We start from the raw sequence: 21,574 nt of genomic DNA on the forward strand, positions 1-21,574 counted from the left end.
AAGTAAAAACTTTCTTTTAATTCTTTCCCAATAGACCACTACTTGCAAATAGACCTGTTGCCCCTGATTTGGGACTCTCTCTAGTTCAACAATAGAAAATAAACCTTTAGGGTGCCTGGGTGGCTCAGTGGGTTAGGCCGCTGCCTTCGGCTCAGGTCATGATCTCAGGGTCCTGGGATCGAGTCCCACGTCGGGTTCTCTGCTCAGCAGGGAGCCTGCTTCCCTCTCTCTCTCTCTCTGCCTGCCTCTCTGTCTACTGTGATCTCTCTCTGTGAAATAAATAAATAAAATCTTTAAAAAAAAAAAAAAGAAACCTTTAGTTTTAGTGTGGCAGAAGGCACGATGAGTAGCAAATACCTAGGTGTGAATGGTGAGGGAGGAAGTCGGGGATCTAACTGCTTACGTTTAGACTTGGGATGAATTCCATTTCCAGTTTCATCTGACCTTACCTTCAGGAGTATCTAATGCCAGCAATTTTCCAGCCTTTCTGGGCTTGCTCCTGGGTTTTTTCTACACGGCAGACTTTGCCTTTCCCTTTCTTGAATCTGTTGTCGGTGTCATTCTTCTGTTTACTGGCTTCCAAGAGTTCATTGCTGTCATCTTTGCTCCTTTTCCTTCAACTTTTAATCCTGTCACTATCATTATCATGGCATTTTATGAGATTAGAGGGACGCTCATATATTCAGTTCCCCTACCTCTAACAGGAAGTTTGTCCAGATCAAACTTACTCTTTATTCTGTTCCCAGAATTTGCCCACTAGTATCCTTCCATTTACTAGGAAGGTGTCACTTTTTTTTTAAGATTTTATTTGTTTATTGGACAGAGAGAGAGATCACAAGTTCACAGAGAGGCAGGCAAGCAGAGAGGAGGAAGCAGGTTCCCCACTGAGCGGAGAGCCCAATGCGGGGCTCAATCCCAGGACCCTGAGATCATGACCTGAGCAGAAGCTTAACCCACTGAGCCACCCAGGTGCCCCCAGGTGTCACTTCTGATCAGGAGTTTTATACTTAGACTTCTACACTTGTTCTGAATGAAGTATGAAGGCTTCCTGTGGGTGTTCATAGGGTTTTTTATTGTTAGGAACTACCAAGGCCCTCCCCCAACACACACACAAACTCCAAATAGGGCTGAAGTAAACATGGGAAAGTCCCAGTCTTACGATCGAACAATATGAAGTAGGAATTCCTTTTATTCTTAAATGTACTTTACATCTTAATTCTAGTATTTTGGGGCTTTATGAAAGTTTATATTCACAAGACCTTTCATGATTTTAGAAGCAACCACCTCACTGTCCTTCTAGGTAGAACTGAGGCTTTTTTAGTCTATCCTTCTCTAAATATTCCCAGGATACTGTGAGTATTCTTCAGGTATTAGGGCTTTACCTAAATTTACTTTTAGAAAGTAACTACATTTGAAATGGCTCAAAGCGCTATCATACTAATTTCTGAAAATGTATTTTAAATAGCTTTAAATTCCATTCTCCCCACGCTTCACATTGCAGTCATCTGCTCTCTACCAAACCTTGTATGGAGAGGGTACGTGCATCTCTGCACCTGTTCTTGCTCGACCAGACCAACACCTGTTAATAGCTGTGAAGTCACAGACTGTGCCCTCAAGGTGGGATCACGAGTATATCTTCCCCTTCTACTGACTGGTGCAAACAGTGCATTTCTCCAGTAGTTATTAACTCAGTGATCTGAGTTAATATCCCTGACAGCTCTAGAGGAAATACCAAGTGAAGAGTAGAGATTTGGGAACATTTTGGAATAGATAATCCGGTGGGGCACCTGGGCGACTCGGTTAACTGTCTGGCTCTTGGTTTGGGCTCGGGTCATGATCTCAGGGCTAGGAGATTGTGCCTCACGTCAGGCTCCAGGCTCAGCAGATTCTGCTTGGGATCATCTCCCTCTCCCTCTGCCCCCGCCCCCACTCTCTCTCTCAAATAAAATCTAAAGAGGAAAAAAAAGATAATCCAGCAATAGTTGCACTGATTTTAAAAAGGTTGAAAGGAAGAGGGCGTAAGTTTTGAAGACTCCTGACTCTAGGTGTTCTTTGTTGTTCTCAGGTGCATTCTTCCCCTCACTGAGGCTGGACACTTTAACTTCCCTTCAGGCATCAAAGAAGGACTTTGCCTGGTTTCTCATCTTGCAAGTCATCTATTACCTACTAGTCTGTTACTCTGCCTTTGTACAGGTGAGAAATTCTCAAGGTTTCCAATGTTATCAGGAGAGCTCCACAATGAGTTATTACAAGAATTATGGCTATGACTTTGGTCCCTTCCAGAGCCTGAATTCAGCTAAAGGCTGACTGGCTTTCCATGAAGTAGCTCTTTAAATCTTCAAGAGTGAAGGAATTAACTCTGTATAAAGAATATTATTTTGGGGGTGCCTGGTTGGCTCAATGGGTTAAGCCTCTGCCTTCGGCTCAGGTCATGATCTCAGGGTCCTGGGATAGAGCCCCACATCGGGCTTTCCGGGAGCCTGCTTCCTCCTCTCTCTCTCTCTCTGCCTACTTATGATCTCTGTCTGTCAAATAAATAAAATCTTTTAAAAAAGAATATTATTTTTCGTACATTGTATTATCCCTCTATAAGCTAACAGCAAGAATTGAAAATCTGATGAACAGAGCAAGTACTCAAAAGTACAAGTAGTGGCACCAAACCAGAATCCATCTTAAGACAACACATCTTACTTTCAGGCTTGATAACTAATTTGAAAACTGTTTTAAATTTAAGCAACAGGAATGAAATCGTGTGTATCCAATGCAGGTTAGAGAAAGCTGGCTTTTCTATAAACAGCAGCTCCGAGTGACTACAGAGCAGCACCAAGACCATAACCCATCAGGTCCAAGTTGGATCTGACAAGGGCCCAGCTTCGTGTCTTGCCAGGGTTGAAATGCTTCATTAGGGAAAGACCTGGCTAATCCTCAAGCAAGAAATAGTGACTGTGTGTCTCCTTTTAGGGTCATCGGCTGAAACAACAGAGGTGGAGGTTCTTCTCTAGGAAAAGAAACATTCTGGACGTGAGCATAATTCTCATTAGCTTTGTCCTCCTGGGTCTGGACAGGAAGCGTACTTCTCTGCATAAGAAAAACATGGCGCAATACCGCTATGAGCGGGACAGGTAAGACAGAGCCTGAGGAGCCCAGGCTCTTCCCATTCAATGTCTAAAGTTTCCCGATTGCACCTAAATTTCTTTCAGACTCCCCTTCCTCTTCCGCTGCTCTATCAGACCTATGTTTGTATAATACCAGAGTTAAATACAGAACTCAGACCAACGTCCACAGCTGAGAAACAATTAATAACCGTATACGGCTCATCACATTGAAACGCTCTGTGCCTTCATAATACTTAGGTATGTGTTTGTCAAAGGTAATGCATTTAAATTCCACTTAGCAAGGACCTAGAATTAGTCACATTTTGCACCCTGGCCAAAGAATAAAGCCTGAGGAATGACAAATGATTACCCTTTAAATTAAACAACCCAGTGTTTTTTTTGTTTTTGTTTTTTAAACCAAAGGGGGTTGTTTTCTGGGTAGAGATGTCCATCCATTAGCTTATCCATACCGAAGAGACGTTCTGGTGCCCCTTTGGACACCTTCTGTGGTCTTTCCTATGGGGAAGAACATCTATTTCCCAGACCACATATTGCCACGTGGTACTTTACTTTTTCAGTGGCCAACAGTGTGGACTGCTGATCTGTGTAATGAGAAAATATCCCAGGTCATCCTCAGAGGACCATTTTTGCAGGGACAGAGTTTGTATGGTGCTGACAGTTGAGGTCCATCTTGCCGCATGGCACTAGGTCTTAGACACTAAAAACAGTTGTGACCAAGAGCCAACATGCTCTATCTATGGGAGTCTTTCCAAGTAACCTAGTTGCTGCGACACGAGATTATAAGTATGTTTCTCACGCAACACTCCTCCCTTCCAGTTTATCGATCATCTTTAAGATTTTGTCAAGCATAAACACGGGAGCGGCAGGCAGAAGCAGGCTCCCTGTTGAGCAAGGAGCACGGTGTGGAACTCCAGCCCAGGACTCTGGGATCATGACCTGAGCTGCAGGCAGACGCTTAACCGACTCAGCCACCCGGGGGTCCTTATCAATCATCTTTCTCCTTTCAGCACCGTTAAACCTATTAGACCAATCACTTCCCAGAGAATACAGGATTAGAGCGCTACAGAAAACAGACTAGCCTAATGACACAGCTCAGTTAGGCTAACTCCTCTCCTTTTGAGAGGAGGGGTTTAACTAAAACCACAGCAGTGGAGGCGGCAGGTCTGGAGTAATCTGCTAGAGGTTTTATTTCGGGATTTCTTCAGCTCTCCCAAGCAAATACACAGCCTTTTGCCAGTGCTCTCACATCCACAAGTACTGAAGGCCACACTGGAGAATTCTTGCATCAAGTATTTGACCTAATAGGACTCTCAGAGCTGCTGCACTCGAGCAGGGGAAGTCATGGAGAAATGGATGGCATGCGCTTCAGTGGTTAACTGTCACCCTTCCTTGGCACAGGTTCATCAGCTTCTACGAGGCAGTGCAAGTAAACTCAGCCATCGTTCACCTCATGGGCTTCCTGGTTCTGTTGGCAACTGTTCAGCTTTGGAACCTGCTGCACCATAACCTCAGGCTGCAGGTCATCGGTAGAACACGGCAAAGCCTGGGACGAGGTGGTGGGCTTCTTGCTGGTCATCTTGATCCTGCTCACAGGCTATGCCACTGCTGTAAGCCCTCATTCCCCAAAGCTGCGGCCTTGGAATCACATTGCTTTCCAAGAAAGCACTATACGGCAAACCATCAGTTCAAGTTGGCAATGAATTTTGGGAAAAAAAAAGAGTATGAAAACTGGTTTTTAGTTGGTAGTTCCACACTTCACCAGCAGTATGGCTTAAAATCAGACATCTGTCTCTTAATTTCAGCTCACAACGTGATGTGAACGCCAAATAAATCGATATGAACATGCTACGTAACTATAGAATTTGAAGGCCCTGGGATTTGAATGGCCACCAGGCACTTCTGTTTCCGTCCCCTCTGGTCCTGTGTCGGCTCCTCATGAAGCCAGGAGGGAAAGAACTGACATCAGCCCTACTAGTGCTGTCTGTCCTCTGATCAGTCTTTCTCCTTTTCAGTTTAACCTGCTGTTTGGATAGAGCATCACTGACTACCGAACTTCCTTCAGCTCAGCAGTGACTGTTGTTGGCCTTCTACTGGGAACCGCTCATCCGGAGGAGGTAAAAAAACCCCATCCTGGCTTCCCTGCAGGATTCTATTTTGTCTACAAGGCGAGAATTGCTTACAAGAGCAGCGCCTTCTGTGCCACTGCACACTGGAAAAGGAGAGTATAGATTTTCTGCCTTCCCATTCTGTGGTGCTACCTATGCATTCAATGTGAGGGGCTATTACTTTCAGAGATATGTCCCTTTTTCAAGCACCTAATTTCAATTTCTTCACTTCTTAATCTTACTGCCAGGACGCTGGGCCTGAATTTATGTTCTCATCACCTAGCCAGATTAATATTTGCTGCTTCTTTCTCAGTAGCCCTTTGAAGTATATAATGAAAGTGCCTTCTAAAAAAAATTAGGGAGGTACAATTCCAGAACAAGAGCCATAATATTTCTGTTCGTTATTCTCCCTCAAGAACTCCCAACACAAACCCCTATCCTATATTAAAAAAAAAAAAAGGGAACCCAAATCAGGATTTGGAGCCCTAGCATATATAGATTTGATCAAGACAGAAAAACTATAATTCACATTACAGTTTACATTACTTGAAATTGTAAAGATCTCCATGAAGTTTAACCTTCTGAAAATCTAGAACTCAAATGGGCAAGTTTACATAGTTTCTTAACAGAGTTCCTCTTGTGGGAAGTTCTCACCTAAGATCGGGGAAAGACCTATATGGTTCTGAGTTCAACTGGGGAATGAAACGTTCACCCATGGAACATTTTATATACTAAGACACTTAAGGAAGTAATATAACAATGAGCTTTTGCTAACACCTCCTTTTTGTCTTAAAAAAAAAAAAAAAGCCTTTTCTAATAATATAATGTGAAGGGAAAATGGAGTGTACTTACTGGGAAAAGTTTTGTATAATAAAGATGTTTATCTGGTTGACCTAGAGTAGCTATAATTGAGCAGTATCTGGTCATACAGATGTCCATCACAGTGATATTTATTGTAAGCATTCATGCTCTTAAGTTGTTGGGACTGGTTTTTTTTTGTTGTTGTTTTTTACAGTACCCTAGTGGCAACAGTGAATAAGCCAATACCAAGGGAAAAAAGACATTTGTTAAAATGAACACATAAAAATACTCTTACAGAAACCACCGCAGTCCCTGTATTTGAGAATGATCACTTCATGCTGAAAAGTAAAGAATGGCAAAACTCAGTACTTACTTTTAAAATAGAACAACAAAAACAAAACAAAACAAAATAAAAGCCAGTTTTTTTATGGTTAACTTCTTGAATTTTATTGGAATGCTCCTGTGTTTATAGAGGTTCTTAGAATGGTAGAGACAGTTTTTATGATTTCAGATGTTACTCTTTCAATGTGCTTTTGCTACTCTTTCAAGCTTCCGTGCTTAGATATATTTTCCAGAGCTGCCAAAACTCACATGGGCTTTGAATCATTTCCAATTCTACTGGGACTTACCTGTTTTCTGGTGAAAGCCCCTTAAGTCAATTATTTTTATACCCATTAAGCCTGTCATTCACATTCTTCTATCCACACAAAAGCATTTTCCTTTTTGCTTCTCTCCCTACTGTCTACCAAATATTTTATGTGAATATATCCCAAACATTAGTATAGAACTTCTACTTTAAAAATGTAAGTTAAACTGTCAGTGTTTAAAATCAAAACATTTTATCGTCCCTTTCCAGGTTATTGCTTTAGACCCAGTCCTGGGATCCTTTCTGATTCTCACCAGTGTCTTCTTGATGCTACTTGTGATCATTAACCTTTTTGTTTCAATGATTCTCATGGCCTTTGGTAAAGAAAGAAAATCCCTTAAGGTAGGTAGGTAACACTGACTCGGTAAGTGAAATATAAACTTGTCATGATTTTATCATTAGAAAAACTCAACTGTTGCTGCTCCTAAGATCATAGACTGACATAATGCACAGAATCAGCACAGTCCCTTTATGAATCTCCATAGCTTGGGCAACCATTTTAATAGAACACCCAGTTTATAGGACATCTACTGTCTTATAAATAGCTGTTCCTCAACTGTGAAGTAGCAGAAACACTCCAATGCCTGACTGTAGATCATTAAAGGAACAGTATGTTTACCATTAATCCTAGTTTTTAAATCTTTTGGTCCATTTCCCCTCTCAACAATGGCATCAATTTTAATTCCCTCACTTTTCTCCTTTTGTGTAGGAGACAACTTTGAAAGAAGATGGACTGATAGAGATGGTGCTACAGAAACTCGCCAGTTTACTAGGAATCCAGCAACACCAGAACACGTGAGCAAACAGCCATGACAGCAATGGGCAGTAACACAGAGGCTTTAAAAGATGGATTACCTGGGGTGCCTGGGTGACTCAGTCAGCTAAGTGTCTGCCTTGAGCTCAAGTCATGATCCCAGGGTCCTAGGATTGAGCCCATCTGGCTCCCTGCTAAGTGGAGAGCTCACTTCTCCCTCTCCCTACCTTTGTAGGGTACAGTTGAGAAAATTACTGGTTTAATATACTGTTAATTTTGTAAATCAAAATCTCCCGTAGCAAGTTCTTGGGTTTATGGCTGTCAGGAAAGGTTAACATGACAAGAGCTCTACAGGATAATCCAGCTCTTGCAAAAGCAAGAGACACTCACCACCAATGTTTTCAGCGTGGCTGTGGGAAATACGTATGAGTCAGAGGTGAGCAGTGAGCTCACCTCTGATATTAAAATCAAAGATGTAAGTGTGAGGTTTGGCTAATGGGCAGCCCTGTCCCAGAGGACTAAGCAAGCAAACTCAAAAATGTTACCTGGGCTTAAATACAGAAATAGAAACGGACTCGCTGCTGCTTCAGACACACACATTACCCAAGGATCCAAAGGTAAAGTCTGGATTATGCCCAGCATGGGTCACTTACTTAAAATACTCTCCACTAAAATCCAAATTTGTACCTCCTCACTTGACCAAACGAGTGGAGAAAGCAGGGCACAGAATTTTTAACTTTATTATCAGCTACTGAGCTATGAGATACAAACCAATCAAAAACATTAAAGTTGGCTGAAACAGGTGTGTACATTTACACTACACAGAAGCCAGCATCTTGTCTTCTGATCCCAGAGCCATCCCTCTGGGGAAGGATGGCTGCAGCTAGGGGGTAAAGGAACACGTTAAGTTACAATAGTAAAGAGTCTTATCCACCTAGGAAAACAGTCAACAACCACAGCCACATTTTTTATGGGCACCAAAAACTTTTCTGAAATCAGTTTTTAAAGGTTTTCTTAATCATAAAGTTTTCAAATGAAAACAGGAACCCCTCTTCTCCTGTAGGCATTCCAGCTCACTACCCAAGAGATTTGAGTACTTCTATTAAGGCAACTGGAAGCCCACCTTAGCCTTGAATGGTGACTCTGCCCGGTATGTGACTTGTCCTTCGTTTGCCAGTAAATGCAATCCAACAGAACATGCTATGGGGAAAAACAGGAATTTATGCAGTGCTGCCCTCTGGTAAAAGAGGAACACAGCACTCAAAGCAAAAGGCCACGGAGGGCTCCCTGAGAATCCAGTAGAACTAAGAGAAGCTCTCCACTTTCCAAATTAACTTTGCAACTGGATCCAGGTAGGACAGTGCCTGGCAGCAAGGAGTAGTGTATATGCCGATGAGAGGACCCAGCTTCTGGGAACTATTACAGTGGCGTCCAGAGTCAGTCTCTCCCATTCATAGCACACCTTTGCTTTGATTCTTGCTCACCACAAATCCCTCTGTACAGAGGGGTTTGTTTCTAAGTCTAGAACTTCAGCACCAAGCTGAGAGACTTCATAAAATATTCTTCTCTGTGTCCAGCCATCTTTAGCAGCTCTCCTCATAATGCTTTCACCTTCTCACTCCTCTGTGGAGGGACACAGAAGCCAGAGTCTTCTCTGTGATGGGAGAAGGTGACGGGAGAAGCTGGGCTCACACTCATGGGAGCTGGAAAAAACCAGCGGCCCAGAGTCCGATGATCTGGCCTCATAGTCTCTAATCATTAGTCTCTTAGGAGCAAGAGAGAACTGGAAAGCAGCAGAATTTAGAGCAGGAAGAGAGCCCAGAGGAAGAATGTACTCAGTGATGGTTAAGAGATGAATAAGAATTTCATGGAGATTGTTACAAGGAGAAACAGCTCAGCCTCAAATCTCAAAGCCTGCAGGTTGCCTGGTTTAAGAGACCTAGGTTTTCTTTTTCAACTCTTCAAATCTCCGGGACAGATCATCAAAGTCAATGTCCTCAGATGCTGAGGTGTTGGCACCAGCAGACGCAGTTGGTAGTGTGTCTGGCACAGATGGCAACTCCGGTAGTACAAAGTTGTCGTAGGTATCCATGGGTCGGGAAGGGGGCTTTGCAGAGGCTTCTGGCTTGGGCCCAGGACCTAATTAAATTAGGGTAAGCAGCACAGTGTTACAAACACCAGAGAAAAGTGGCTCAGATCCTCAAAGCCCACAATCCCCTTTGGCAGAAACAATGAAAATACAGGAGAAAACACTGGTTTTTAGAAAATGATTATATAAAGACCAATAAAAATTTCCAGGACAATACCTACATTTCCTTAATGGAGCTGAATCCTATCTGTTTTACTTTCCCATGGTGAGAAAAAATTAAAAGGAAATTCAAAGTGTGGTACCTGGGATTAGGTACACAGAGCATTCACTCAGATTCCCCTTTTGCAAAGATCTGCTACTAAAATTCTGTTGGAATGAGCCACTCTCTATGGCTTAGGAGGAAATTTTTTTTTTAAAAAAGATTTCATTTATTTATTTGACACAGATAGCGAGAAAGCAAACACAAGCAGGGGGGAGTAGGAGAGGGAGAAGCAGGCTTCCCACCAGGCAGGGAGCCTGATGTGGGGCTTGATCTCAGAACCCAGGAATCATGACCTGAGCTGAAGGCAGACACTTAACGACTGAGCCACCCAGGTGCCCCATGGGGGAAAATTTTTTATTAAAAATGTTAATGTCCTTACTGTTTCGTGTAATAGGATCTGAATTACCAGTTCTCCATTTTGTATTCTACAAAATCATCCCCCCCACTGTACATTTCCATTTGTGTCTAACTTCTAGAAAAGGCAAACCTCAACTAGTTTTAGAAAACAAGAATAGTGAGGTGCCTGAGGGGCTCAGTCAGTGGAGCATCCGACTCTTGGTTTTGGCTCTGGTCACGGGATTAGGCCCCATGTCAGGCCCCATGCTGAGAGGAGTCTGACTGAGATTCTTTCCCTCCCCCACCCTATGCACACACATGTTCTCTCTTTCTAAAGATAAAATCTTAAAAAAAAAAGAAGTGGGGGTACCTGGGTGGCTCAGTCGTTAAGTGTCTTTTGGCTCAGGTCATGATCCCAGAGTCCTGGGAATGAGCCCCACGCTGGGCTTCCTGCTCAGCAGAGAGCCTGCTTCTCCCTCTCCCACCCTCCCACTTGTATTTCCTCTCTCACAAATAAAATCTTAAAAAAAAAAAAGAAAGAAAGAAAGAAAAGAATAGTGTTTGCCCCCAAAGCAGAGTGTGAACTGATGGGAGTTGACTGGAAAGGAACATAAGGGAACTTTCTGGGGTGATGGAAATGTTCTACACCAGTTTTACTGAGATTGTTGTTTATATAAAATCAAAACTCATCAAAATATACCTCAATAAAACAACTATCTCCCTGGGTCAGAGACAGTGGTGGAACCACATCCCAGGGACTTGATTTGGATATGTCACTATCAAGTGGGGAACTTGAAGCCTCGCTAGAAGGGACCATTTACTGTTATCCTAACCACCCCCACGGCAGTAAAAGTAGAAGGTATTAGGGCCTGGGTTCATGCGGGTCACATCAAACGAGCCGAGAGTAAGGATGCCCCCCAGAGATGGCAGCGGCAGCTGACAGACCCTGTTGACCATGGACTAAAAACTAAGACTAAAAAAACTGTAAGTTTATTGTTGCTATACAAAAGAAAATTGGGGCGATAAAAAAAAAAAAAAAAAACTAAAACAAAAACAACTATCTCCAATTTAGAAAGTGTCCCCCTACCCCAACCCTAGTTTCTGTAGTCCTGGTAATGTTTTATTTTTTTAAGCACATGACCACAGGAGCATGCCTGCTCTGTGAAAATTCACTGAACTATTTACTTATGGTTTTATCTACTGCCCCCTCTTTAATGATCAAGTTAAAAAATATGTTATGTATACCTAGATGGAAAGATAGCCAGATGGATTGAATGACTGATCTCTTTTGGTAGTTCTAGGTACAATGGAAACTGAAGTAGCAGGAACATGAAAAACTTGAAGTTGGAAGAAAAACTGTAACAGAAACAAGGAACTTGGGAGATAAGATAATAAAGATACTGTCTTTTTGGACGAGGGAAATCCTAAGTTCTATCTGAACCTACTACATACAGGGCATGTGGGTAAAATGCCACAAACATGAACACTATTCTGAAGAATGAGCAGTAATGAGAAAACAGTTCAGCACTGAGGGTTTCTGATTCACACTCACCAACAATCTGTGCAGAAGAGACATTCTTATCAGCATTAATGTCATCAACCTGAAATACAAAGATTGTTACTAGGGGAGAAAGCAATAGCATTAGTGGACAAAGTACTCATACTGGTATAAGCCCCTGTGTTTTCCAAAAGCTAAGCTGCTCAGCAGAAGCAACAGAACCTGCTCCAAAGAAATTGCCCCTCCACCCCGTTCTCCTTCCTTATCTTCCAATCAGATACCATGTTAAACTCTTAACCACCAAGCAGAGAAAAAGAAAATTCTTACCACACCATAACACCTCTCTTTGATACCTTCACCTTCTGGGCAGAGAGAAAGCACTAACCCACTGAACGCATCTCCAAGAACCAAGTCCTCAAATACTGAAGATCTTCTACCTCATTCCTAGAAACAGTTGTGGGTAATGCTTCAATGCATGCAAGACCGAAACATAAGCAAACCCAGGCCCAAGGGAAAACCAAAGGAAAGAAAACTAAACAAGTTCAGGAAGAGGGGGATCTCGCAGCAAAGGCTCTACCAATTTCTTTTCTCTGTAATGCATCAGATAGAAATGGGTCTCAAAAGGCACATACTAGCTGATGAAACAAGGCTGACAGAAAAGGAGCCCTCTAATTCTGAATCAAAGCTGTGCAATCACCAACAATTCAATTCAAGGCATGATTACCATATTTTATACCAAGTTTCATCTATAAGATGAAAATGTAAAATTAATGCTACAGGCTGAAATTTATTAACTGGACACTTCAGTTAAAAACAAATCTGGCCACCACTCCTTTACACAGTGCTGAATTTATAAAACCGTATTTTACTTATAATCTAGCAACAAGACTATACCAGCTCAATACAATTCTCTGCCTCATTAGTTAAAAAACAACAAAAAAAACCACTGAAGACTAGGTATGTGCCCTACTGGAACTTTCTAAGAAATCAGCTCCTTCCTGATTCCTGGCTTAATTGCAAACAAAGCATTGCCACCAATGATGCCACCACTGCCACCCTGCCACCACCGCCGCCCCATTTCCAGGGTAATGTTAAAGCAACACAAAAATCCAAAGCAAGAGCAATGCCGGTAACTAGGAATTGATCAAAACTTTGCCTTCCCTGTGGCCATTATTTTGCTCTCTCTTCATGGGATTCACTCTCCTGCTGCTTACAAAAGAGGCTCAAGCACTTACAGATTCATACGATGGGGGAGTTGCTGGTATCTGAGGTGGATGAATATTGGGAAAAGCCTGGTAAGTCCCCACTGGCAATCCATTGAAATCCGACTGCAAGTGAAGAAAGGCGACATGAAACACAATTTCTGAGGTTTGTGTATGGTAAGGGAGAAATACCTACACATATTCAATGTGAATATTTAAGATATATCTTCAATATGTATATTATTCAAAACCTTCAAAAGAGAAAAAAAATGCCCAGGATTCCAGATTTTTAAAGATCTAGAGCCAAAGACTAGTCTTCAAATTACTAATCAACTGCTTTGATGTCTACAAGGGAAGATTCTAATCAGACTTTCCTATTACTAGTAATGACCTTTACCTTCTTGTCTACACAGGAGGTTTTTCTACCCCGTAATAAGTAGCAATCATTTTTGGAAGGAATTACTAGTATGCCTGTAACAGATCCCAAAGGTATTCCGTAAACCTACAAGAAGTTTCTCTAGCGCCATCTCTATTTTCCCACGTCATTAAACAAGACTTTCTCCAAATCCTACTATTTTTTCACAATATAATCACTAATACCAAATGTTCCTACTGCAGAATCTTCTTGACAACCTACAACTCTTGAGTGTATTCATACATCCAATGTGTCAGCTTCTGTTACATTTTCCACAGTTTACACCCACACTTCTGTGAATACTTACTGGTCCCTTTGGCAGTGGGTAGGAGAAAGGAGTACTTGGAGAGGGCATGGGCATAGGCATGGGCATAGGCACTGGTACTGTTCCATCAGGTCCACCAATTGGTGCTGCGAAACCACCCCCTCCTCCTCTTCCAGGGCCCCCTTTCTTCACATCATCTGTGAATCCAACATCAATAAGATCTGTCTCTACCCCAGGAGGAGCTTCTGCCTGAGAAGAAGAATGAAACCCATATCATTAACCCACACTGGCAGGTCAGGTTCCCCCAGAAGCAGACTCTGAGATGGAGACCAGTGTGGAGGAAGCTTACTGGCCTAGTCCCTTGGGATAAAGACCTGTGGGGGAGTGAAGGAAGCAGGGATGGGCTGCCATGCCGTCACAACAACTCCTAATTTCTTAAGGAGCTCTGCGGCTACAATGGGCCTGTAACAGGTACCCCTGACTGGGACAGTCCTTAAAGCCCAGTTACTGAATACAGGCTGTCCAGAGGTCAACTTTGGATGAAGCAGCTTTCTTCTGAGGGCTACTGCTGGAGGGTATGAGCCACCAGTCATCAATATTTTCAAAAGCTGGAGAAAAAAATGCTCTTATCCTTAAGTGTATGTATCTGGGATGGGGAGGAGTTGTCTGAGCAGCACACTAAAGAACCCACTACAACCCACTGATCTTAACTGAATTATTACTATTTGTATACTTGCCCCCCTTACACTGTAAACCTCTTCAGGACAGTGATCTTGTTTTTATCTCTGTATTCTCAGCTTTCTGTGCACCACCTAACATAGCAGGCACCTAACACTTAGTTTCAGAATCCATTTGGGGTCTTGGGGCACTTCTTGCTTCAATTCCTTGAACTTCATAAAAAAGCAGCAAATAGTGCCATTTTTGTATTTGCATCAAGGTTTGTACCTTTTCTAAGTGCTTTTCAGTCATTCATCTCATTTGATCTTCAAATACTCTTCAAGAAATGCAGGCATATCTATCATTACCCAAAAAAACACTAAATAGACAAAGGCTTAATCTCCCACACACAAACTTTACCATAAAGAATATGGTTATTTTTAAAGAAAGTGATATCCAGAGATTCATCTCCCCCTCTGTACTCTGTAAGACTATACTTACCATGACCACAGAGTCAGGCTCATAGGGCACATTGTAGTTCTTGGCAATTTCAATCAGGTATCTCTCCACCAGGATTTTAGGTGGGGCTTCCACACTCAGTTTGTGCATTAGCTGTTAGTAAAAGACCCAGGGTTAAAATATATGCCAATTAGCCTAAGTCTAACCTGACTCACTTTTAAACTCTGTTCCTCTTATTTTATAGGTAAATTGAGAAAAAAGGAGGTTCTGACCAGTTAAAGGATTTTTTTTCACTCATGAAGCATTATTACAAACCCATGCCCCTCTCATGGTCTCTGGTTACACATGACACAGGTGTTGGTAAGACTGATAATGCCGCCTTCCACATCTGAATCCATCCACTCTCTATCACCTCACTTCAACCTCCACAAATCACAAAGGGCACAAAGAACTGCGGGCATCACAATCAGAAGTCGAGGGAAGAGGTAAGGACTTGACTGCACTACCAGTCTGAGAACCTTCTCACCCTCACTATAAATATGCAACCCTAGACTAACTCAGCCATACAATAAGACCCACTACAATCCATGCAAGAGAACATGCCCACACCCTGCCTACTCCATCTTGTTTAACAAGTGTGTTCATTACCCTGTCATTCACAGTTCCAATCTGGTTGGTCCTACATAGCTTGCCATATTCCTTGCTATACTTGGCACAGAGCTGATCAGCAACCTACAGAGAGAAAAGAACAGTGAATGAGGGTGCAAACCATTCTTACAGACTGCTTCAAGCTTCCTATCAATAGTAACCATGCTTCTATTACAGGATTTCAAAAAAACCAGGCCTGTAAAATTTTAGGAATACGTATTCATATTTATCTACCCATCCACTGAGCTGTAACTATGTGCCATATTCAATCATAAACATTATGATAGATGCTATAATACAATTTAAAAAGACACTGTTTGTACCCTTATAGTCTTATAATCTCTGAGGAAAGCAGTCATTTATCACACAAAGATACAAATGCAGTGTGGCGCCTGGATGGCTCAGTGGGTTAAGCCTCTGCCTTCAGCTTGGGTCATGATCTCAGGGTCCTGGGATCGAGCCTCACATCGGGCTCTCTGCTCAGCGGGGAGCCTGCTTCCCCTCCTCTCTCTGCCTGCCTCTCTGCCTACTTGTGATCTCTCTGTCAAATAAATAAATAAAATAAAAAAATTAAAAAAAAAAAAAACCCAAATGCAGCCATAGTAAGTGTCACCAAGGAAAAGTACACCACACTGTCAATAACTTAGAACAGCGAAATTAGATTTGATAAAAAAAAGTCAGGTAAGGAGGTGCCTGGGTAGCTCAGTCGGTTAACCGTCCAATTCTTGATTTTAGCTCTCAGGCTTGTGGGATCAAACCCCACACTGGGCTCCTTGCTTAGCACGGAGTCTGTTCAAGATCTTCTCCCTTCCCCTCCTACGCCTCCCCCTACTTTGTGCTCGCTTGCTCTCAAATAAATAAAATCTTTAAAAAAGGGAAAAAAGAAGTCAGGTAAGGAAGGCTTCCTGAAGAAAGGGATGCTCCGCTGAGAGGTAAAGGAGGACTAGGAGTTAAGAGGGAGGGAAGACGAACATTCTAGGAAAAGAAAACAGCATGTGCAAAGGCCTCTGGTGGAAAAACAGGGTCAATCCTCAAGCTGAATTAGAGGCATTGTTGAGCCCCAGGGAGGAGTGTGATAGGAAATGAAGAAAGAAAGGCACAACGGCACCACATAATACAGAGCCATGTTAGGAACTGCTCCTATCACAAGAACAGCAGCTACCAAAGGGCTTTAAAGCAAGGGGTAGAGACAGGATCAGATCTGTGATCTGAACAGAATCCTAAGCTATTCGATGGAATAGCTACTTGTGATCTCTGTCAAATAAATAAATAAAATCTTAAAATAATATATTCTCAGTTAAAAGACATTATAGCTATGAAACAAAAGCAACAGACTATTAAGTATATATTGAGAGAATTTTTAAAAAATCTCAAAAGACAGGTCAGGAGGTAAGACTGAAACAATCTATAGAATAAAACAAAAAAGGCAAAAATGGAAAAACAGGAAAGAACTAAACTGAATTTATATCCTGGCAGTCAGTGCCATATCCATGTTGTAATGGAGAAGTTTTTAATGTCTGTCTCTTTTGCTAGATTTTAAAGCTCCAAGAGTGGGGCTGGTATCATATTTTACTCACTACTGTACCCTCAGGTTCCACCTAACTTGTAACATACACCCAAAGAATATCTGTGGAATTAATGAATGAAGCAAAACATCTTTCTAACTTTACTGGTTTAGAGTTAAGAACTTTTCCTCTTGAATATACTTAAGTAATATTACACTAGAAATAAAACAAAACTGGAGATACACAAAAATTTGCTCCTTAAAAGAAATTATTCAAGTCTCAAAACACTGTTCTATTACATTATATAAGTCCTGAAAAGGAGGTAAGACAAATTCATAAAGCCCATTTCAAAGACAGCATGTAAAAGGTACAAAATAATCTGGTCAAAGAAGCAGAAGTGATTTATATTAACCAACCTAAAAATATGACAAACTACAGACATCACTGAAACTCCCTGTACTCACTATTTTCAACTCAGCCACTTCTGACTGGAGCCGAGGAGCAGCCCATATCAGCGTAGACACGGATTCAGCCAGACCAGAGTCTAGTTCCCTAGTTAAGGAAAAAAAGTAATAAAATATAATATTCTCTGAAACAGGGGCACCTGGACTACCCAGGTCATGATCCCAGAGTCCCGGGCTCAAGCTCTGTTGTCAGGCCCCCCACTCAGTGAGGAGTTTGCTTCTCCCTTCCCTCCCTTCCCCTCTGCTCCTCCCCTGCTTGTGCTCACTCGCTCCCATTCTCTCTCAAATCAATTAAAAAAAAATTTTTTTTTCTTAAGATTTTATTTATTTGCAAGAGTAAGCCAGAGAGAGCAGAAGCTGGGGGCAGGGGGGTGGGGTGGGGCCGAGGCTGAGCAGGGAGTCCAATATGGGACTCAATCCCAGAACTCTAGGATCATGACCTGAGCCAAACACCGATATTTAACCAACTGAGCCACCTAGGTAACACCTAAGTAAAATCTTTAAAAAAATAAAAATTCTTTAATACAAACCAAAAAAATCCTAGAATTTGTATCATATGCTTGATAGCCTCTAAAGTTCTTTCATGAACCTCACTGGACTCTCATAAATAATTCCAGGGCTTCTAGCCTTATTCATCATCCTATTTCACTTCTGGGGAAATTAACTGACAAGCCCAGGGTCACAAAGCCAGGAAATGGTAGACCCAAAACTCAAACTTAGACGTTTTGATTTTAGAGTCCTTATTTTCTTTTCAGTTGTCTACATGGAGATCGGGCCTTCCATTAAAAATATTAGGAAAAAGGTACTCAAGTATGTGAAGTAGTCCCCTAGTGCTATTCCCCCACATACAGTAGGAGACCAGTATTACTCCTTTCTCAAATTCCCTTTCTCAAAAAGATTATTTGATCTAGGTCTTCAAAATATCTTATTTCACTTCATTACAGCTATACAGTTGTAGAGACCTACTGAACAACACTGCGCATATAGTTAACAATACTATACTAAGCACTTAAAAATGTGACGAGCAGCTTTGCGCAGTGGCAGTATCATAGCCAATGAGGTTTATCCAAGGCGTGATTATTGCTAATTGAAAATGTGACGAGAGCAGAGGAGCGCCTGCGTGGCTCAGTTGGTTGAGTGTTAGGCACCTGGTTTTAGCTCCGGTCATGATCTCACAGTCTTGAGATCAAGGCCCCATTTCATGCTCCGCACTCAGCAGGGAGTGTGCTTGGGATTCTCTCCCTCTGCTCCTCTACCCATCTCTCCACCCCCCCAACCCCGCCGGCGCATGCATGCTCTTTCTCTCTAAAATAAACATACACCTTTTTAAAAAATGTTAAGAGGGCAGAGATCTGATGTTGTGTGTTCTTACAAAAAGAGTGTGAGGCAGGGGGACACAAGGAAACTTGGAGGTAAGAAATGTTTACTGCCTTGATTGTGGTGATGGTACGCAGGTATATGCATATGTTCAAACTCATCAAATTGTACACAAAAGAACCGTTTTTTCTATAAATCATACCTAAATTAAGATTTAGGAAAAAAAAGAGAGAAAATATCTTACTTCATAGACTGGATGAGGCCAAACCGAGCCAGCAGCAGATCACAATACAGCTCCAGAATCTCCATGGCCTCCACAAGGTAGTCTTCTCGGATAATGTGCTCCACTCGAATCCGAGCTCGTTCATCTTTCCCAGCAGCCAGATAGTCAGCAATCTCTTTCCTCGCTTTCTGGGCCAGTTCCGCTAAGGCACAAATCCCATCCAGTCACATAACAGCAGTACACTGGGCCCTGGTCTGCAGGAGACTTCTACCCCAAGAGCAAAGTGGGTGTTTCTAGTATATCCTAGCTCACTTCTCTCTTAGAAAATCTGGTCCCAACTCATCCAGGCTCTAGAATTTGTTCCTTTGTCTAGATGAGAATATTGCTGTTGCAGCCAGAAACTTCTACCTTATTCCCTGCAACAGAACTGATTCAATCTTACTTGTCACAAAGAGCACCCATAATATATCTAAAGCTTAAAGGATATCGAATCCATAAGACTTCACAGTACTAGCCTGAAAGAGCCTGACAGAGCCAGAAACTCAGCGACATATTTTGGGAAATAAAATATAAGGCAATCATGCATTACTCACTCTTTTTTTTCTCCAACAGTTTAAGACGGTTTATGACTAATCTCAAATTGACTCGTAAACGCTCAGCTTTAAATCCAGAGCCCAGCATGCTGTGCTGTTCCTCCTGGAAAAAGAGAATGCACAGTTACTACTTTCAAGTTGAAATTATTCCAGTTACAGGGTGGATTAGCTGACACTATAAACTAGAATGGTTTCCTAATACAGGCAAAACAACATGATCTGATTCACAGTTGGTTTTTTTTTTTTAAGATTTTATTTATTTATCTGACAGAGAGAGAGGTCCACAAGTAGGCAGAGAGGCAGGCAGAGAGGCAGGCAGAGAAAGATGGGAAGCAGGCTCCCCACTGAGCAGAGCAGGGCTTGATCCCAGGACCCTGAGACCAAGATCTGAGCTGAAGGCAGAGGCTTAACCCACTGAACCACCCAAGCACCTCTGATTCACACTACTTAAAGATCATTTTGGTTGTGTGGAGAACTAACTGGGAGAAGGTAAGACAGAGCTAAAAGACTTGGTAATAGATAAAATTAATATCTATGTATCGGTGTAGAAGTGGGTTGATAAAAAAAACAAAGCAGCAGCAGGAACAGCTTCTACTTCTCCCCAAAATCTCATCAGGGCAGTGATGAGGAAAGATTATCAAATTTAGAACCAAATTCAAAAATATTCTCCCACTAGTGCCTCAAGTCCTTCTACTAATTCAAGTTAGTGCCTAAGATCACAAAAATATTAGTATTTACCGATATACAAAAAAATATACAAAAGAATGAGAAGTCCAAGAAAAAAAAAACTGCTCTATAAAATTTAACAAGAGGCTATTTACCAAAACTCTGAATAAACAGCAAAGTTATAGTCAACAAAATCACTCCTCTCCACCCACAAGGGGGTATACCATTGTTCATGAAACAGCACAAATTCTATGCCTCTCAATGAATTCTGGACTTGAACTTCAAAACATATAACATCCAAACAAAAGTTAGGTCTAACAAACTAACCGATAAACAGACAAACCAAAAAAGATATTCAATGTAAGGAAAAACACTAGGGATATTTGTCCACTTGTGCAAAAACCACTAAAAAGAAATAACAGATGTATTCTCCTTTTGTAAAATTGCCTCCAGAAGCCTTTATACATTAAATAATTAACCTAAGTCTCAGTTTACAGTGGGCTTGTATGTCATGAAATATCTAGGATCCATAACTGAATTATGTTCAATCCACTCAACAAATATTTACCGAATATTTCTACATCAGACAATAGCTAAATGCTTAAAATTTAAGAAAATAAAAGGGGTGGAGGGTACAGTCCTTCCCCTCAAAGGAATTTATTCTATGGACAAAAACAGCTAAGAAAACCTGACAACTATAATACTATTTGGTAAGAGGTGTAATTTTAAAGATTATTTATTTATTTATTTGACAGAGAGAGATCACAAGTAGGCAGAGAGGCAGGCAGAGAGAGAGAGAGAGAGGAGGAAGCAGGCTCCCCGCTGAGCAGAGAGCCCGATGCGGGACTCAATTCCAGGACCCTGAGATCATGACCCGAGCCGAAGGCAGCGGCTTTACCCACTGAGCCACCCAGGCGCCCCAAGAGGTGTAATTTTAGAGTTGTTTTCAACTGAAAGTGACTTTGGCCCCACATGGGACATCTGGCAATGACTAGAGACATCCTGGGTTGTCATGACTGGAAGGGATGCTATTGGCATCTGGTGGGTAGATGCCAGGAATACTGCTAAACATTCTACAATGCTCAGGACAGAACCCCACAACAAAAAAATTATCCAGCCCAAATGTCAGTAGGGCCAAGATTAAGAAAGACACCCAATCTCAGAGACATGACAGAATGCTTTCCGGGAGAACTGAAGTCTAAGTCGGGTCCTAAAGGATAAATTATTTGTAAGGTAAAAAGAGGATGTGACCACCTCAGGCAGAAGAAGTGCTGTATGTAAACTCCAGGTACCAGAGAGAACAAGAAACTTTCAGAGGAACACAAGTTCAGTACAGCTGAAGAATGGCATTAATTACAGTTTATGCCGTAACATCTCTCATAATCAAATTCAAAACTTCAATTTGGCAATTATTTATAAGAGAACAGGCGCTGTGGTAGGTTCTGGTGTTAACTAGATCCAGACAGTATCCTTGTTTTCAAGGCCTCCATAACCAGAGATGGATGGGAGATAGAAAGACAGCCAGAAAAACAGTAACTAGGACTATCATTTGC

General features: G+C 41.8%; 2 protein-coding genes and 1 pseudogene across 6 annotated transcripts in view; 2 read left to right on the forward strand and 1 right to left on the reverse strand.

Moving 5' to 3' along the window:
* PKD1L3 (polycystin 1 like 3, transient receptor potential channel interacting) overlaps window positions 1-7,979 on the forward strand; it is a 57,623-nt gene extending 49,644 nt beyond the window's left edge. Inside the window, 8 exon segments of the mRNA XM_045076517.1 lie at window positions 2,066-2,193; window positions 2,962-3,122; window positions 4,515-4,649; window positions 4,651-4,723; window positions 5,129-5,230; window positions 6,879-7,010; window positions 7,378-7,463; window positions 7,465-7,979. Of these exon segments, the coding sequence (XP_044932452.1) occupies window positions 2,066-2,193; window positions 2,962-3,122; window positions 4,515-4,649; window positions 4,651-4,723; window positions 5,129-5,230; window positions 6,879-7,010; window positions 7,378-7,463; window positions 7,465-7,540 (893 nt within the window). The 3' untranslated portion in view covers window positions 7,541-7,979.
* Window positions 7,980-8,146: 167 nt separating this feature from the next.
* The window catches only part of IST1 (IST1 factor associated with ESCRT-III), a 30,947-nt gene continuing 17,519 nt past the window's right edge, over window positions 8,147-21,574 (reverse strand). For 2 of the 5 annotated variants that reach the window (XM_045076256.1, XM_045076255.1), the window contains exons 2-10: window positions 19,356-19,458; window positions 18,784-18,964; window positions 17,223-17,310; window positions 15,254-15,337; window positions 14,648-14,758; window positions 13,532-13,738; window positions 12,843-12,935; window positions 11,662-11,710; window positions 8,147-9,561 (exon numbers count right to left, since the gene is read on the reverse strand). In XM_045076256.1, the coding sequence (XP_044932191.1) occupies window positions 9,362-9,561; window positions 11,662-11,710; window positions 12,843-12,935; window positions 13,532-13,738; window positions 14,648-14,758; window positions 15,254-15,337; window positions 17,223-17,310; window positions 18,784-18,964; window positions 19,356-19,443 (1,101 nt within the window). In that variant the 5' untranslated portion in view covers window positions 19,444-19,458 and the 3' untranslated portion in view covers window positions 8,147-9,361. The remainder of the gene's footprint in view (window positions 9,562-11,661; window positions 11,711-12,842; window positions 12,936-13,531; window positions 13,739-14,647; window positions 14,759-15,253; window positions 15,338-17,222; window positions 17,311-18,783; window positions 18,965-19,355; window positions 19,459-21,574) is intronic. The other 3 variants (XM_045076257.1, XM_045076259.1, XM_045076258.1) reach the window with 3 other exon arrangements.
* LOC123391068 lies at window positions 18,249-18,381 on the forward strand (annotated as a pseudogene).

This window comes from Mustela putorius, unplaced genomic scaffold (assembly GCF_011764305.1).
Source record: "Mustela putorius furo isolate JIRA1106 unplaced genomic scaffold, ASM1176430v1.1 tig00000174_pilon_pilon_pilon, whole genome shotgun sequence".
Lineage (NCBI taxonomy): Eukaryota > Metazoa > Chordata > Mammalia > Carnivora > Mustelidae > Mustela > Mustela putorius.